Here is a 16506-nt window from a genome sequence, read left to right on the forward strand (position 1 = left end):
GATAGTTAAAACTATTTAATTACATTGTTAAATATATCGATACTATTTTTGAACAGGGTCCAAAATAAAAATGAGACGGCCCTGATTAAGAATATCTATATATTGGACTCGACTCACAAAAGCGAGCACTTCTCAATACTCCTACCCAGCTCAACAACAGTGTTCTCGTGGACTATAAACTATTGATCGTTTTGGTAATATAATTTTTTTGAGGTTGTGAAAAGTCTCTACAAGTAGTAGTCGTGTATACTTATGATGAATTGTCAAATTTTCAGTTTAAAATTGCTTAAACTATTACTGGGTAAGGTAAGTTCAAAAAGAAAAACTGTTACTGGGTATATTTTCAGTTTTTATACTTCACTAGTGCACAGTGTATTATTGCTGGTTCATTCAAGTTTGTGTTTGATCATGCGATTAGGTCTTTGTGAACTAAATTTTTAAAAAGTATGTTTAGTTGAGAGTCTTGAGACTAGTTTGTGCTTGCCCCTTGACTGCATGCTTGGATATTAAAAATATAGTAGTCCGTCCGTTTCGCAATGTAAGTAGTTTAAACTAAAAACATTAATATTAAGAAAGTTGATACTTTAAGAAAAATAATATTTAATTAAGTAGTTCAACCAATTATAAAAAAAATTGATATTATTTTATTGGTTACACTATGTCCAATAAATGTAAAAATTATCTAGATATTTGGAAACTACTCCCATTTTGAAACAAAATAATTATCTTTAAACTACTTACAAACGGAGTGAGTATAAAATAACTAAGACAAACTCATTTCCTTTGTTTGCTATTTTGGTTCTTCAAGTCAGATGTTTATGTATGCATATAAAAAGTATACTGAATCATATAAATCAAATCAATTCGTAGACGCTGCTTTATGGAGCAAACAACTAGGTCCTCTCCACGTGTTTCAGACAAATCAATATGATCAAAAACTGAAAATATTTCACATCTTCTAGTTGGCAATTTTTTTTTATCAGATCAAACATTAACATACTTTTGTTTGTTTGTTCCACTTGGAAAGACAATCATAGGACAAGACCTTATGACTGGGGCATAAACTAGTGTTATCCATAGGCTACTTTTGCAACCTATACAAAGCTAATTGATTCATATACCATGTGACAATAAGAACAAGGATGAATCATGGGAACTTGAACATGCTTTTGTATGGATCATTATTGCAGTTTTCCGCATGCTTTATGATTTCTTGGTCCAGCTCTAATAATACTTCTACGTACATCCTTAAAACTTTTTGTATATATTTTAGTATATTTAACCGTAATAGACTTTTTCATAAAATAAATTTTGTAAAAATCAATTATTCTACGTTAAATTTCATAAAAAATGTTTAAAGTGTGGCCAAATTTTAAGGTCAATATATATTTGAAGTCGCACAATCAAATGAATATATGGCCTTGTGATGGATTCTTTAGTTTGATTTTCTGTGAATGGTTTTTTTGAGGGGACTAGTTGATCTTTGTGTTCGTGACCTGGATGTTATAGTTAGGTTTCATTTTGTCTAATCAAAGTTGTTGGAAGATAAATTTAAATTGGATACAAAAATACTCATACTACTATTAATCCGCAGAGTGGTACGCATCATGTTAAATGAATTTAGCACCTTCCTCCAAGAATTTTCCAATTGCTTTAGCTATTTATATATGAATATATCCGTTGGAACAGGTGAAAGAAGAAGTTGAATTGGCTCTTGCAAAGCATCTAACAGCATCAAGTGGTAAACCTTCTTTCCAAAATACATATTGATTACTCCGGTTTGAGTTTAATCACCTTATGGTTTTGTGTCAAATCTTCACAACACAGCAGAATGTAGTGGACAGGACAGTGATATTGTTGACATGGAAGATACTCCACAAGGTTTATATGAAGACTCCAGTCTCTGAAATATATGCGTAGGCCGGTTCGGTGCAGCCTGACTATTTACCGGGCTTTTCTTGGCCCAGTTTAGAAATCAGTAAGCCTCCAGATCTATACCTGTACAGACCGGATCTATACCTGTATAGACCGGATCTCAAACCGAGATTTAGATTTGACACCCTTAATTTTCGACTTAACATGACCATTACACCACACGTTGTTCACGTGTCATGCTAATTAAATTATCAGCTACACTAATAAAAACAAGTACAAAGAGCTTTCATGCTTTGATTTGATAACATTGGTTCACCAAATATGCATATAAAATGTTAAAATGTTAGTTGAACCACCCTGGGTTACGTATGACAAAGAAGCCCATCATATTAAGTTTACTTTTGCTTGATTTGCACATATAGATGTTTGAAAGTTACAAGTCCTATGTTCTATATTGTCTACATTTGTACCCATAGTTTGATATGTTGTCGACATTCAATCAATTTATGATATTGAGAGGTATGCAATTTCGTAAAAAGAAATATTATTTCTACCACAACCATTTAAAATTTAAAAAATTAATGTATTGAAAGCTACATAAACTATATGAATCTAATATTCATAAACTATTAAATAATATATAATTAGCATAATTCGATAATCAGAATAATATAAGAAATTAAATAATTTTCACTAATGTTTTGACATGTTATTGATTTTACAACATTACATTTAAATATTTGACATATGTATTTATTTTATTTATGATAGTTAGATTTAGGTAGGCGTGTCAAAATGAATTATCTCGCTCAACTCACCTCAGCTCACAGTGAGCTCGGATATTTCATGAGTTCATTTATTATATAAGCTTCAATATGTATACTCGAACTCAGATCATCTTAGATCATGAGTTAAATGAGCTAGCTAGCGATCAAATATAAAAAATAAAAATTATATAAATTGTAAAATAAAATAATTTTCATAATATTATTTAAAATTAGTCCAAAACATAATATAGTTTAAAATTAATCTAAAAATATATTTCCCATAAGAGTTTTGAGATGATTCATGTTCAAAATCTTCATCTATTCAAATCATAAGTATATTCGGCATGAGAGTCTTAGGAATATTTTTTTTAGATTTTAATTCTAAAGATATATTATATGAAGATTGATATAAATATTCTTTTACATTTTTTAATATATTTATAACTTTTTGGTTTTGCATTTTAATTTAGAAGATAAATATGATTAATATAGAAACTATCTTTTCTTACATAAGAAAAATATAATTCATCTATATATATATTAAGTATAAAAACGACTAAGCTCATGAGTTAGCTCATGATCATTAAAGATAACTCATATAACTCGTGATCTAATTTAAGCTCAATAATTAAGCTTATTTATTAATTGAGCCTAAAAAACAAAGATCATGCTCATGAAAAATCAAGCTGAGCTGAGCCAACTCATGAGCTATAACTCATTTTGGCACCCCTAGATTTAGGGGTGTCAAAATGAGCTAACTCGCTCAACTCAGCTCAGCTTGCAGTGCGCTCGGATATTTCATGAGCTAGCTCAGCGCAGCTCATTTATTATATGAACTTCAATATGTAAATTCGAACTCAGATCATCTAAATCATGAGTTAAATGAGCCAACTCGCGATCAAATATAAAAAAAATAATTTATAAAAATAATTAAAAAATAAAATATTTTTCATAATATAATTTAAAATTAATCCAAAACACTAATATTACATAAGAAAAATAGAAGTCATATATATATATATAATATAAAAGCGAGCAAACTCATGAGTTAGCTTATGATCATTAAAGATCGCTCATATAACTCGTGATCTAATTTAAGCTCGATCATCAAGCTCATTTATTAAATAAGCCTGAAATACAGAGATCGTGCTCGTGAAAATTTAAGTTTAGCTGATTCAGCTCATGAGCTATAACTCATTTTCACACCCTAGATTATGTTATAGTCCGTTTTCATAGTTAGGTTAACCAACTTCTCATCATATAATATCAGATTTCAAATCAAACACATTTCTGTCTATCGAAATGATATTATGATGTTAGCAATATATCACTTAATACTTCAAGATACATAGTCAGCTGATTCCCTAATTAGTTTTGAGTATCTTACTTTTGTAAAAATGCGTTGTATAGATTAGATTAATTTTACAATAATTACTGTAACTAAGATAACCATATTACACATGAATCAAGTAGACCAACGGGAAACACTATACTTCTAAACACTAAACCTTCAATAAATGTCACTTTCGTCAGACAATATCAATTCCATTAAATACGTCATTTAGGAAAACAAGGCGGATCATTCTTAAACACACATCATCGTGTCCCCCTAGCGTGATTATTTAGACACCTGAAGAAACGGCACCGTTTCAGGTCATCTTCATCATCACCTCTCAAAAAAAAAAACGGTATAAAGACAGAACACAGAGACGCACGTAAACAAACTGTAATAAAAAAAAGTTAACTGATCACCGAGTCAAAGCTTTACGTCCCGGCCGAACACCATCTAGTTCTTAAAACTACATCTTAATTTACACTAAATGCCACTGTCTCCGCCGCATCACTGATCCTCAACCTTCGCCGGAAAATACTAAAAACGGTCGGAAAATGGAGAAAAGTTCGAAACAAAAGATGTCGGAGCTGTTAACAAAGCTCGGTGATCGAGACACGTTCACAATGGCGGCGAAAGAGCTAGACGTGATGGCTAGAAACATTGATCCCACCTCCGGGAATCTCCAGTCGTTCATCTCCGTCGTCCTCTCCGCCGACGCCGGAGATAAACCGGCGGTTCGCAAGCATTGCATCCATCTCCTCGCGGTTCTATCCGTCTCTCTCCCTCCGAACTCTCTCTCTCCTCACCTCTCCAAGATCCTATCTCGCGTCACGCGCCGCCTCCGCGATCCGGACTCATCCGTCCGCTCGGCCTGCGTCGCGGCGGTGTCGGCGATCGCGTCCCGGACGACGAAGCCTCCTTTCGCTTCGGCGTTCGTGAAGCCGCTGTCGGAGGCGCTTTTCACGGAGCAGGAGGTGAACGCGCAGATCGGAGCGGGGCTGTGTCTCGCGGCGGCGATCGACGCGGCGGAGGATCCGGATCCGGTTCGGTTAGGAACAACACTTTTGCCTAGGCTTGAGAAGCTGGTGAAGTGCAACACCTTTAAGGCTAAACCGGCCGGATTGGTCGTGATCGGAAGCGTGATCGGTGCTGGTGGTGTCTCCTGTGGTGGATTGAAAGGGTTGGTGGATTGTTTGGTTAGTGTCTTGAGTAGTGAAGATTGGGCGGCGAGGAAAGCAGCGGCTGAGGCTTTGGGGAGGTTAGCGACGGTGGAGAGGAATGAGTTAGGAGAGTTCAAGGCTAAAGCTTTGAAGATCTTTGAAGGAAAGAGATACGATAAGGTTTGGTTTTTTATTTATTTGATGAGTGTAGGTTTGTGTCAAGCTTGATGATTCAATCTTTGATTAGGTGAAAGCTGTGAGAGAGGTGATGAATCAGATGATGGAGGCTTGGACACAAGTTCCAGATTTGTCAGAGGAGGTTTCTCCTCCCAGATCTAATGCTTCTTCTAAAGGTAATCGTCCTCCACATTTGGATCTTAGCTAAATTAGGAAACTTTTTTGTTGTGTAGTACATTCTATTCTTGGTTAAGATTCTTGTGTCTATACCCTTTAGGCTCTGGAGTTGCATCAACACCTGCTAAATCAAGAACTCGTCTGGTTAATAGATCAACTCCACCGGGGAGCTTACTAGCCACCGCTGCGAGGAGCCGGACTAATGTAAGAAGTAGTGATCAGAAGAAAACAAGTTCAGTACCATCATATACTAAATCAAACGTAAGGAGGAGATTGGAGTTGAATGCTGGAGTAGGAGCTAGTGTTCGCTGTGGTGAGCCTCTTGAAGAAGAACATCATCACCATAACGAAAATACAATAGAAGCGGGTCAGATGCAGAAGCTAGGAGGTGATGCCAGTTCTCTTGATATCCAAGCATCCGGTGTTACAATGGCAACAGGACATTATGTCTTGTCTGAAAACCAGAATAGTAGTAATAACTGCAAAGGGCTTGAAGATATGTCTCTGATCCGTAGTCAGCTTGTTCAGATTGAACAACAGCAATCAAATCTAATGGATCTCCTCCAGGTTTGTTTCTACAAAGCAGAAGTGACACCATGATGATAATCTCTGAAACTCATTTTGTGTTTTATTTCATTAGAGATTTGTAGGAAGCTCACAGCATGGAATGCTTAGTCTGGAAACTCGAGTTCAGGGCCTAGAGATTGCGTTGGATGAGATATCTTATGACTTGGCGGTTTCAAATGGGAGCAAAAACAACTGTTGTCTTATACCTCCTGGAAGTTTCATTAGATCCAAGTTCTGGAAGAAACCAGATTCTATGTATTCAGCATCGAGGCTGGCCACTTATAGAAATAGAAATGCCGAAACCATGGGGATGCAAGACTCAAGGAAGCGGTTTAATGGAGCTACAGGGTTTATAGTAAACCCATTAGCTGAAATTCGACCAGGCAATGAATCTGCAGGTATGTTATGTTCTTTTGCTGAAGCAGTTCTCTGTTTAGTCTATAACATAATCAAGAAACACTTGTTTGATTCTTTTGCAGGTCTGGCTCACAATTAATGGAAGAAGAGAAACACAAACTTCAAAGATTCTGAGACTTGGAAACCACTGTGTGTGAATGTGGTGATTTATACTGATTACTAAGTTATACATATTACTACTCACATCCATTTTCTGTTTCTTTTTTTTTCTTGAAAATATGGTTTTACTAAAATCCTTGAAAATTTAGACCAAGTAGCTACCTAACTTGTGTAAATTCACGGGTTAAATAATTGAAGTAGTTGGCAACTGTTTTTCTTTCTTACTTTGGAAAGAAAATGGATTTATTTGATCCTTTTGTTGAATTAATTATTGCCTAGTGCCCTACTGGTTTTTGTGTCATAAAGGGACTTCATGGGCAATCAAATAGTTTAGTAGTTCTAAAAAGTAAAAAAGGAAAGCTTTACATTATCACTGATTCTGAAATTTTTGTATTGTAGTACATGTTTGAGTATGGGCAATTAGGGCTGTTCAATATGGTAAAAACGAACCGTACCGAACCGAACCGAACCGAAATAGACAATATGGTTTGGTTTTGGTATATATTATATAAATCGAATGGATATAATTTTATAAAAACCGTAGGATTTGGATATGGTTTGGTATATAACCGATTAAATCGAATAAACCGAACAAAACCGACTAAAAGTAGAAACATGTAAATATGCATCTATTTTATAACAATACATGAATATCTATTTGTTATATAAGTTAAATTTGTGTTAATAACTATTACCATAATGTTATAGTAATAAAGAACAATTTGTAAAACAATTGAACTATAATTAAATAACAATACATCGCAATTCAGACATCTTATTTTTAAGTTTTTTTTTTATCTTTTTGCTTTATTTTAGTATTCACTAAATTAATATGAAGATTATAAATTTGATAGAAAATAATTAATAGAAAATTTTCATAACTTTTTTCTTATCTATAAACAAACAGAGTTTCGTGTTCAATCGAAAAAGCATGACTTTAATGAACACTAAATATGGAAGAGTGGAAAAACTTTTCTTTCATGTTTCTGTTTTGTTTCATATTTTTATTTTTAAAATTTCAGGCTCTGATTTTAATTATAGATTTGATTATTTTATTTGATGGTAGAAGCATTTTTACTTTTTTGTTCATTTATTTGAACATGTAATATATTTTTAATAAATGACTGTGTTGACAATATGACTCTAAAATTCATTTTATATGATCTCAAACTAAATAATTATGTTTTTTGGTATAAAACCGAATAAACCGAAAACCGACGGTATATAATCCGAACCGAACCGAAGTAAATATGAATTTAGAATGGTAGTTATATTTTACTAACCGAAATACCGAAAACAAAAAAAAAACCAAACCTAAACCGAACCGATATCCGGATTGAACACCCCTATGGGCAATCAAACAAAGATAAACAAAACATAATGCTCAAGCAGTGGTGATCATGTGACTCTAGAGTAAAAGACTACTAATGGAGATTAAGATAAGACACTATATTGGCTGAGTGAAAATGTTAGCACATGATTACTGTTTTGCATGTTAATTCGACATAAAAGTAAAAAACAAAAGAGGTATCAAGTTAAAAGTGAAAGCAAAAAATACCACATCACATCAACCAGAGTTGTTTTTTTCTCTCCAAGGACTGAAACATTCAAGTTCTTGTTGTTGCCAATCTGCTTGCTTGTCCTACTATATATATGTACATATTTTTTATTGCTGTCTAATCTAAATTTGAATGTCCGCTTAAATTTTGGTATAGTAACGTAACAAATTGCACAATTGAGTTGATGTTATCAGGAGTAATTAACTGGAAAACTATAGGCCTTGATAATAATACTCTGCAAGGTAAAACCGAAAAGAAAATAAATCGATGTTTTGTATATGATCCCACTCAAAATCATACCAATCCTTGAAGGGAGATCCCTTTTGTTTTCTCTCAAACAATGGAACAAACGGTTCAACACCAGAAAGAACTAAACGTATATAAAAGAATCTTTATGAACAACTAAAACAGTAAAACAATGCAGATAAAACATGAAATCTCTTTCACCTTTTGAAAATAATAACCATCAAAAGCGGTCTATGCAAAAATTGACCTTCTTTAATGGCTCTTCTCCACTCTTTTTTTTTATTTTCTTTTCTTTGTGTATTTCTCATCATCTTTATGATACAGGAGCAACAAGATTCAACTCAAGAGGCTTCAAAGCTGCCTGAACAAGTTCTTGAACAGTACGGTTACGGCGACAAACATCTGAAAGTTCCTCCGCGTGTCCTATCAGAGAATTCACATCTGCTCCATAAGTAACATCGGATAACGCTTGTAAGAAGTTGGCAGACTCGGTCTCTGTCACAGCTGTTCTAGGTATCAGGCTAACACTTTCCTTAGCCCAACCCACTGCTTGTACACCGTATGTTCTGGTCAGAGCAAGTAGCGTGTATGTTACCTAAACCCAAAACCCATAAACAGATGAAACAGCGTTTCAAATGCCATATACATCACTCATCAAGTCATCATACACAGCAAGATATAGATTCCTGAAGTTACCGTATCTAGCCGAGAACTGGGAAGTGCTCCTGCTAGGGATGAGATCAAGATCCTGGTGATTGTTGCTCCCCTGGGGAGAATGACACTGTCCCTGATTCGTACAAACTGTTCTTCATTCACAGACTTCTCCAGGTCAAAAACGTCGGATAAAAATGTCAATATCGAGTGGCAGGCCTCTCTGGAAAACACATGTTCAGACATTTAGTTAACATCAATGTCAAAACCTTCAAAGTGGAAAACAGCTTATGATGAACAAAATAAAAACCTGTGCTGCACTGTCATTCCAATAATTGCGCAATCTACAATTTGTGAAAATATAGGAGAAGGAATAAACAAATGTGGACAGTAGCGCAGACATCTCGACGCCAACAAAAAGCAATCATCAGCTATGTCTGGTCTAGCAGTGACTTCCTGTAAGAATGTAAAGAGAATCAGACACCACAGTGATTATATACTACTAAGTGAAGTCATCAACCTTGATACTTGTCATAAGACATGTCGTGTGTACAAAGAGTGATTCAATCAGATTCTTCAAGTAGTCAGCACAAGATGGGTCTGAACCAAAAATCTGCAAATCCCAAGAAGTTTTAGATTCTCTAAAGCTTTTCTCTAAGCATTCCATTGATTGAAAAATAAGACAAAATTACCTTTATAACTTCACTGGAGAGATACAGAAAGCATGGCTGATGATGCTGCTGATAATGGAATTGAATTTTTGCAAGCATTTCCCCAATTGTGTTAATTATGTATCTTCCAGAAGTTCGTACCTACAAACATCATTCCACCCATTGCCATCTCTTTTAGAACTTCGCTTATTTGCATAGACATGGAACTTTTAGTAAACAGAGGAACAAGAGGAGACGGGAAAAATAAAAACTTCAAAATACAATGGTGTGAAGCTTACAGCATATTTGCATGCTCTGCAGAGAGATTCCATTGTCCTCATGTCCCAAGGACGACTGCAGTATAAAAATTTAAAAGTAAGGAGCTACATAACAAGCAGTTTGAGGAACATGTATTAATCATCAAGTGTGTCTAGAAATACTCACGCATCAAAAATTACTCTGAAGATAGCCCAATGCTTATTTATCTCAGCAGCGACAGCTTCAGGGTGGTTCACATACCTAAGGTGGTAGCATCTGTTAGCAAGACTAAAACAAAACTCAGGAGTTAAAATTGCATTATTGAGATATTATACAAACCTGAACAGGAAGGCAAACCGGTCAATATGAACAGTTAACTCCCGGGCATGCTTCTTGTCCAAATCTTCTTTTGCCGCTTCCTGATTCACGATTTACAGCTCCCTTCATTATAAGCCTATTAATCAATTAAACAACCGTGCAAAAAGTCAAGATGGCGAACCTCTAGAGGAGAAGCGACTGAAAAGCACAATTTCTCAAGTGCGCTCCTGGCCTGATCTAAAGGAAGTTCTGTAACAACCATTCTGCATAAACAAAATCTTAGAGATGTTAATAACACAAAAATGAGGAGACACAATCAATCCATCATTCAGTTGACTATATACCCTAAAGCTTCAACGAGATTTAGCGAATCCTCAGCAGATACTTTATAACCACCCGCGCCATTGATTGCCATACAGTAGATTGTATATAAATCTTCAAAATACCCGCAAAGATTTTTTCGGCAATCTGCAGTGAAGAGTTATATAAACAGGTTCAGATATTTACAAAAATATGAACATTATTTTCACAAAACCAACAAGAGAAGAGATGAGGGAAATAATATATTGATTAACAACTAACAAGCAATCCGAATTTAAAGTACATTAGCTGTTAGATAGTTATAACTTATGACGTGTATGTTTACTGTGAGTACGGTTTCACACCATTAGCATGAGAAGTAACTTGTTAACAAGTAATTTGTTAATGGCAGTTGGCATCAAACGAGACTGGAAATCACAACTCAGTTAAAGGAAAGCATACATCAAAATACCAAATACTTGTCAGTGTTGCAATGTACCCTATATATGCTAGCAATTCAGTAGAGTCGAAGTCAGATCCATTAGCGTAGTAGGTTCCAGTCAGACCTTTCAACTAGCTGCCATCTTTGAAGCAGAGCTCAGTAGGCACAATGCAATTGAGTTTTTTTTTTTTACAGATGTCAGAACTTCACAATTCCTAAGAGAAAACTAACACCCAGAATTTAGTTTGCAAGTAAAAAAAAGTTGCAAGTATGAATTTTCCTGAAACTGTGTACTCCAACTAAGAAACTAAAAGTTAAAAGGCAGCCCTGGAAGAACGATATTTATAAAATGAGAGCTGGTTCAATCTATAACCATCAGATAGCTGATGTAATCATCAATGCTAAAACCAATATATATTTTTCATTGTCATGGTCAGGAAACAACAAAGAGATTAGACAACCGGTTTGGTAGTATATGTAATTATAATGTCAATGTTATGCTTAGAAGGGAAATGAGAAGGAAGGCTTGTCAAGTTTGCAAGAGAGAATACAATACCGTCACAAATATGTCTAAAAGCCAAAGCTGCAGCTGCTGCACAATCTTCAGATGTTCCCATTCCACTCATTAGAATTCTAATGATCAACGGCAATATGGAAACACTAGCTGGCGCAGCATTAAGCCATTTTGAATAAGCCCCAACAAGCAAGCATGCTGAAATCAAACAGGGAAAGAGATGTCTCATCATCAAAGACAAGGCTTCAGACAGATTTGCTATTCAACTAGAAAAACTTGTCAGACAGATTTGCTATTCAACTAGAAAAACTTGAGCTATATCTCAGAAAGTTTCTTGACAGTATAAGCTAGTACTTTCCACCAAACAGCATTTCATCTTCTACATATTTTATCTGAAAAAAAAATCTAATCACCTGTCTGAAGCAGTTGCGCTTGCTGGGGAAGATTTTGAAGCAAGGCCATCACCTGAAAATAGCAGCAGCATCATATATGCTTAAGATTTAGGAAGCAACAGCATCATATATGAACATGCACATGGAGGAACTATCCCTAATACACACCTGAGGCATCACTTCAGCTTCAACAACTGAAACATAGTTTGATATCGCCCAAATACAGAACAGGATAGCTTCTGCTGGACGCCACTCTTGAAAATTATTTCCTGTCTGAGCATTGGCCTGTGTGTATTTCACAAACGTCAAAGATCCTAAAACTTCAAACAATGTACATAGTACAAGTGTGTGGTGGTGATAATCAAAATCGTGTTAACGTCTTTCTAGTTTAATCTCTATATAATATTGATTCAATATCTCCCAATGCACATAAAATAGCATGTTTGATAATAATACACAGTACAAACCTCAAGAAGCTTCATATAGAGAATCTTAAGAGTTGTATCACCTCCTAGGATTAAAGCAGCGTCAATTAATACATCTGCAACAGCTGGCAATATAAAACATTCCATCAGTATAAAGCAACGCTTAGCCTAGATAAAATGAGAAGGGAGCAGGAGATTTTGGCCTATGTAACAAGCCATATGAGGCTATGATTACCATATCTAGTCTGCTTGAATTCCTTAAGGTCTTCATACGAGAGGCCCTGATAATCTTCAGGATACTGAACTCTGAAGCCAACCTGTCAAGAAAACCAGTTTATATGTTTAAACCCACAAAACTGCAGAGGATACGAGAAGCCATATAATTGCTGTTCTCCACCAAAAGATGAACAATCAAAATGAAATTTTCATGACCAGTCATTTCGAAGAGCAACATTAATAAACACATAAGTCACAAATGCATCAGAAATCAATCGTCTCTCTGGGTTAGAGCACCAATTAAGGCTCCAAACTTCCTATGGCTAACAAAAAGTAACTTGAGGAGTATCTGATGACACACTCACCAAAGATACAAGGCTCTCATAGGCTGGCCGGAAGATATGCTGTCTTCGGTTTCTCTCAGCTTCAATAGATGCTTCACTACCCAAGGAACTATACGAATCCCTGATAGGGTAAAATAACACTCTCAGAATATGACACTAGAAGCCCCCCAGCAAACATAGACAAGGATAATGTTACCTCTTTGTCAACGTAAGTTGAAGACTGTGCCAAAAGTTGAACGTCATAGAGGCTATATCAAATTCTGGGTGCGAAGTAACTTCCAGCAGGGCATGCACAATAACCATCGATTCATCTGAGCCTAGATGTCAGAAAGAGTACCTTAACATGTTAAACATTTAAACTACCAACTCAAGGATTTGGAGTACCAAAAGCGATCACAATACATGAAAGGGAACGACATGGCATAGTAGTAGAAATGAGGCTGTGTATACCTGTAGCGATCAATTCAACATATGAATCGCCTACGTCAGCGAATAATCGACCAATAGCTTTGACATCTTCTTCGTCCTGAAAGTGAAACAAATGTAGGCCATTAGCATCCTATTACTGAAGGGATTGGATAACATGTGCCTTTAGTGAAATAATGAAGCCTAATATAAAGCAGATGTATCTATCAGCTTGCCTACATTAATAGAAAAGTTAACAGGATCATAACAATACCTTTGAAGAATCTCTTAGATGGGCTTTAAGACTTAAAATCTGAGGCACAATGACTTGAATCAATGGTGTTTGCGCAGAAATACCACCAGAGCTTGGTGATGCCGTGTAATGTATCAGTTCAGATATAACTGCAAAGTTGAAAATGAAGTTTATTAATAAATAGTCAAGTTATTTGTCCAGAAAATGTTATTTGAAGTATCCCAAAGACTCAAAGGGCTATGTGTATATCAAATTTTCCAAAGAGTATACCATTTACAGATGCCTCTGAGAGTGGATCAGAGTTCAAACTTGAGAGAGCTGCATGCACCAATGGATGACAGGCAAGAACTGCTCCAGGAATCCTGAAAAAAAAAAACAATCCGAAAGTTTACCAGCATATACTTCAGTCAGTACCATCGTTGCTAAGTTAAATATGGGTGAAATATAGGACGGCTAGCTAGTAGCAACCAACAATTATGCATAAGCTTAGCTTTGTCTCTAAGAGATTCTATTAAGGACAAAAAAATGTTAACCAAATTGAAAAAAAAAAAGACGCAAAAAGAAAGAGCATACCCATGCCTAAGACGGAGCCAAGAAGCAAATGCCTCAAGAACCTGAATTCCAAAATCAGAAAAAAATAACTGACAATAAGTGACCCCTTTCAACACTAGAAACACTAGGTGATCCAACACACAAAAAGGCACAAAAACTAATCCTACTCTAAATTCAGACATACATGGTTGCAATCAAGCTTTTTACATGGAACTTGCCACGTTTTACAAGTGTATGGGAAACATAAAAGATGTTTTAACAAACCATATCAATGGAACTATGGCACAACTCTATAAGAAAAAGATAAGCTCTGACCTGTTCCTTAAGTTCGGTTATATTCAAACATGCTGTTAATATACTAAGTGCAGCTTCCATTTGAGAAGTAAGCTCATTCTCAAATTGACGTCGTCGATCCGGACGAGCAGCTATTTTGTAGTTAAACGTTTCCTGGTCATAGCAAGAAGGGAAATAAAAATCAAGACACCATATAACCATCAAAGTGAAGTTAAAATTACAATTAAATGTCAGCCGCCACAATAAAATAGTGTCCCTAAAGGGAATCAAATTAATCAACGGGGGAAAGGTAGCCATTATGGATTCTTCTTTCAATTACAAATCTCAACATTTTCTGCTAATAAGGCCATCCAGGAAACGACAAGATGTCCAACTACTACTTAAGCTATTAGAATAATTGTTCTCGCAACATAAGATGCATATGTGGACATGCTAACAGTAAGAAGGTACGGAATATTCTCGGAATACATTATCAACCTTAAGCTTAGTTCTACTCAGTTTGAGATCAACAATATCAGCAAAGCTAAGAAGTAAGCATTTCCAAAAAAAAACAAAATAAGGCTTTCCTAGCCGGCTACATTAATTCATTTTCATCACAGAGAGATGAACAAAAAGAATGCAAAATACTCTACCTCGGGTAGAACTGTCAAGAGTTCCAAGAAACCAGGCACATATTCAGGATGCAAATTCATCTCATCCCTGAGCCAGCTAACTATGCCACTATCTCCCCAATCTGCCGCAGGAACGTGCACCGCCAAGGCAGCAACAGCAATACTAATCTAATAGTTAAATAAGATGATTCAGCTCAAATAGTCAACAGTTTTTAACGCAAAGGAACAACTCTCCACATGCGCATAATGGAGAAAGATTCTTGAAGCTTACCTGGGTCCTGACTTTAGGGGGCCCTTTGTGAAACTTTTTTAACAATGTCTGCACTTGAGAAAATAGTGACAGTCAAATTATGCCAAAAACAATGAGAAAGTACTTGTCCAATAATACCAAGAGTACATGTTGCTCACATTAAAAGGCTGTAATAACTAATAACCAAACCGTGGTAAAACCTAGATGTCAGGATACATATTGGCGGCAAAACACTAGTTCCATTGAGTTTTCTTATATTACTTTTTATTGTTCAAAATCAACACATACCGTTAATGATTCCCTAAGCTTCTGAAAAGCACCTGGCGGTAGTTCTTCAAAATCTCGTTGAACCTTTGAGTAAAACAGACCATATGTCAACAGATACAGTCTCCTAAAATTGCATAAAGAGAGAGAACTAAAAGTGTGGTTACCTTGCTTCTAAGGGTCTGAGAACAAAAAATCAAAGTTTCCAAATTGCTGGAAGAATCATGAAGTAAATTATCCGCAACCTAGAATAATAACACGCAACAGCACATAGTCAGATACCTTGAACAACTGTTCCACCAAAAACTTGCTCTTCTCAAAATCAACAATCATTGGTCAAAAAGGCTATCAGAAGAACTGAATAAAAACTTAGCAAATCGTTTCTCTAACAAGATAAATCTGTTCATACGACCTACACAATAACGCGAAACAACTGAAGTAAACTACATTAACAGTATTCAAACATCATTCGAGCTTCCAGCTATGCACAAAACAAGCAAAGTCGAGGAGGCATAATAGATAAAGGATGAAACTTTATGGACCTACCTAGTCTAAATCAGCTAAGAATCGACTAATCAAGACTCTAGCAAAAGCAAAGGAACGAAGAATCAATCCAGATTGAAATCGAAAAGCAAAACTCGCCTGCCAAGCATCGAGTGTACCCTGGAAGTTCTGGAGCCAGCGATCAGCTTGCACACGCACTGTATCATCCGGGTGATGATACAGTGCGTTTAGGGCTTCTTTGACCGCCTTCTCATGCTCCATCGCTCTCAATCCTTGCGTGGTTTCTGCTCAAATTCCTCAAATCGATTTCCCCCAATTGGAAAAAAAAAAGGTTCCCTCTTTTGGCGCCCCTCAGCTTGAGTGAGAGAGAGAGAGAGAGAGATCGAAAGTTTCTGACTTTGATCTGAACGAGGATGAAGAAGAGACAATCTCAGCCGTTGGATCTAATTACTTTGACTTTTAAGTCAACTCTTTTTTAAAGATTGC

At 35.8% G+C, this 16506-nt stretch overlaps 2 protein-coding genes across 2 annotated transcripts; one reads left to right on the forward strand and one right to left on the reverse strand.

Moving 5' to 3' along the window:
• Positions 1–4273: 4273 nt before the first annotated feature.
• LOC106407709 (TORTIFOLIA1-like protein 3) lies at positions 4274–6825 on the forward strand. The gene is made up of 5 exons (XM_013848584.3): positions 4274–5315; positions 5383–5488; positions 5590–6056; positions 6130–6454; positions 6536–6825. Exons 1-5 carry the CDS (start codon positions 4530–4532, stop codon positions 6550–6552), a joined length of 1701 nt encoding a protein of 566 aa, XP_013704038.2. The 5' UTR covers positions 4274–4529; the 3' UTR covers positions 6553–6825.
• Positions 6826–8386: 1561 nt separating this feature from the next.
• Positions 8387–16410, reverse strand: LOC106411290 (transportin MOS14). The gene is made up of 27 exons (XM_013852030.3): positions 16159–16410; positions 15684–15761; positions 15541–15603; positions 15274–15321; positions 15024–15170; positions 14413–14544; positions 14119–14159; positions 13816–13907; positions 13567–13694; positions 13338–13413; positions 13084–13204; positions 12909–13008; positions 12563–12644; positions 12370–12452; positions 12071–12187; positions 11924–11975; positions 11553–11708; positions 10599–10722; positions 10436–10517; positions 10276–10355; positions 10123–10197; positions 9978–10032; positions 9721–9840; positions 9549–9641; positions 9339–9484; positions 9074–9251; positions 8387–8972 (listed from the first exon to the last, which is right to left on the reverse strand). The coding sequence occupies exons 1-27, from the start codon at positions 16279–16281 to the stop codon at positions 8691–8693; spliced, it is 2874 nt and encodes a 957-aa protein (XP_013707484.1). The 5' UTR covers positions 16282–16410; the 3' UTR covers positions 8387–8690.
• Between the last annotated feature and the right edge of the window lie 96 nt (positions 16411–16506).

The sequence above is a fragment of the Brassica napus genome, chromosome C9 (assembly GCF_020379485.1).
Source record: "Brassica napus cultivar Da-Ae chromosome C9, Da-Ae, whole genome shotgun sequence".
NCBI lineage: Eukaryota > Viridiplantae > Streptophyta > Magnoliopsida > Brassicales > Brassicaceae > Brassica > Brassica napus.

Bases quoted from the DNA above. Each gene is read 5' to 3' on its own strand.
- LOC106411290 (XM_013852030.3), bottom strand. From the start codon at position 16,281: ATGGAGCATGAGAAGGCGGTCAAAGAAGCCCTAAACGCACTGTATCAT. The intron at 10,033-10,122 runs GTGAGTATTTCT...TTTATACTGCAG, and splicing joins TTCAGAGTAATTTTTGATGC to TCGTCCTTGGGACATGAGGA. The intron at 9,252-9,338 runs GTTTTTATTTTG...TGTGTTTTCCAG, and splicing joins GGAATGACAGTGCAGCACAG to AGAGGCCTGCCACTCGATAT.
- LOC106407709 (XM_013848584.3), top strand. From the start codon at position 4,530: ATGGAGAAAAGTTCGAAACAAAAGATGTCGGAGCTGTTAACAAAGCTC. The intron at 5,316-5,382 runs GTTTGGTTTTTT...ATCTTTGATTAG, and splicing joins AAGGAAAGAGATACGATAAG to GTGAAAGCTGTGAGAGAGGT. The intron at 6,057-6,129 runs GTTTGTTTCTAC...TTATTTCATTAG, and splicing joins ATCTAATGGATCTCCTCCAG to AGATTTGTAGGAAGCTCACA.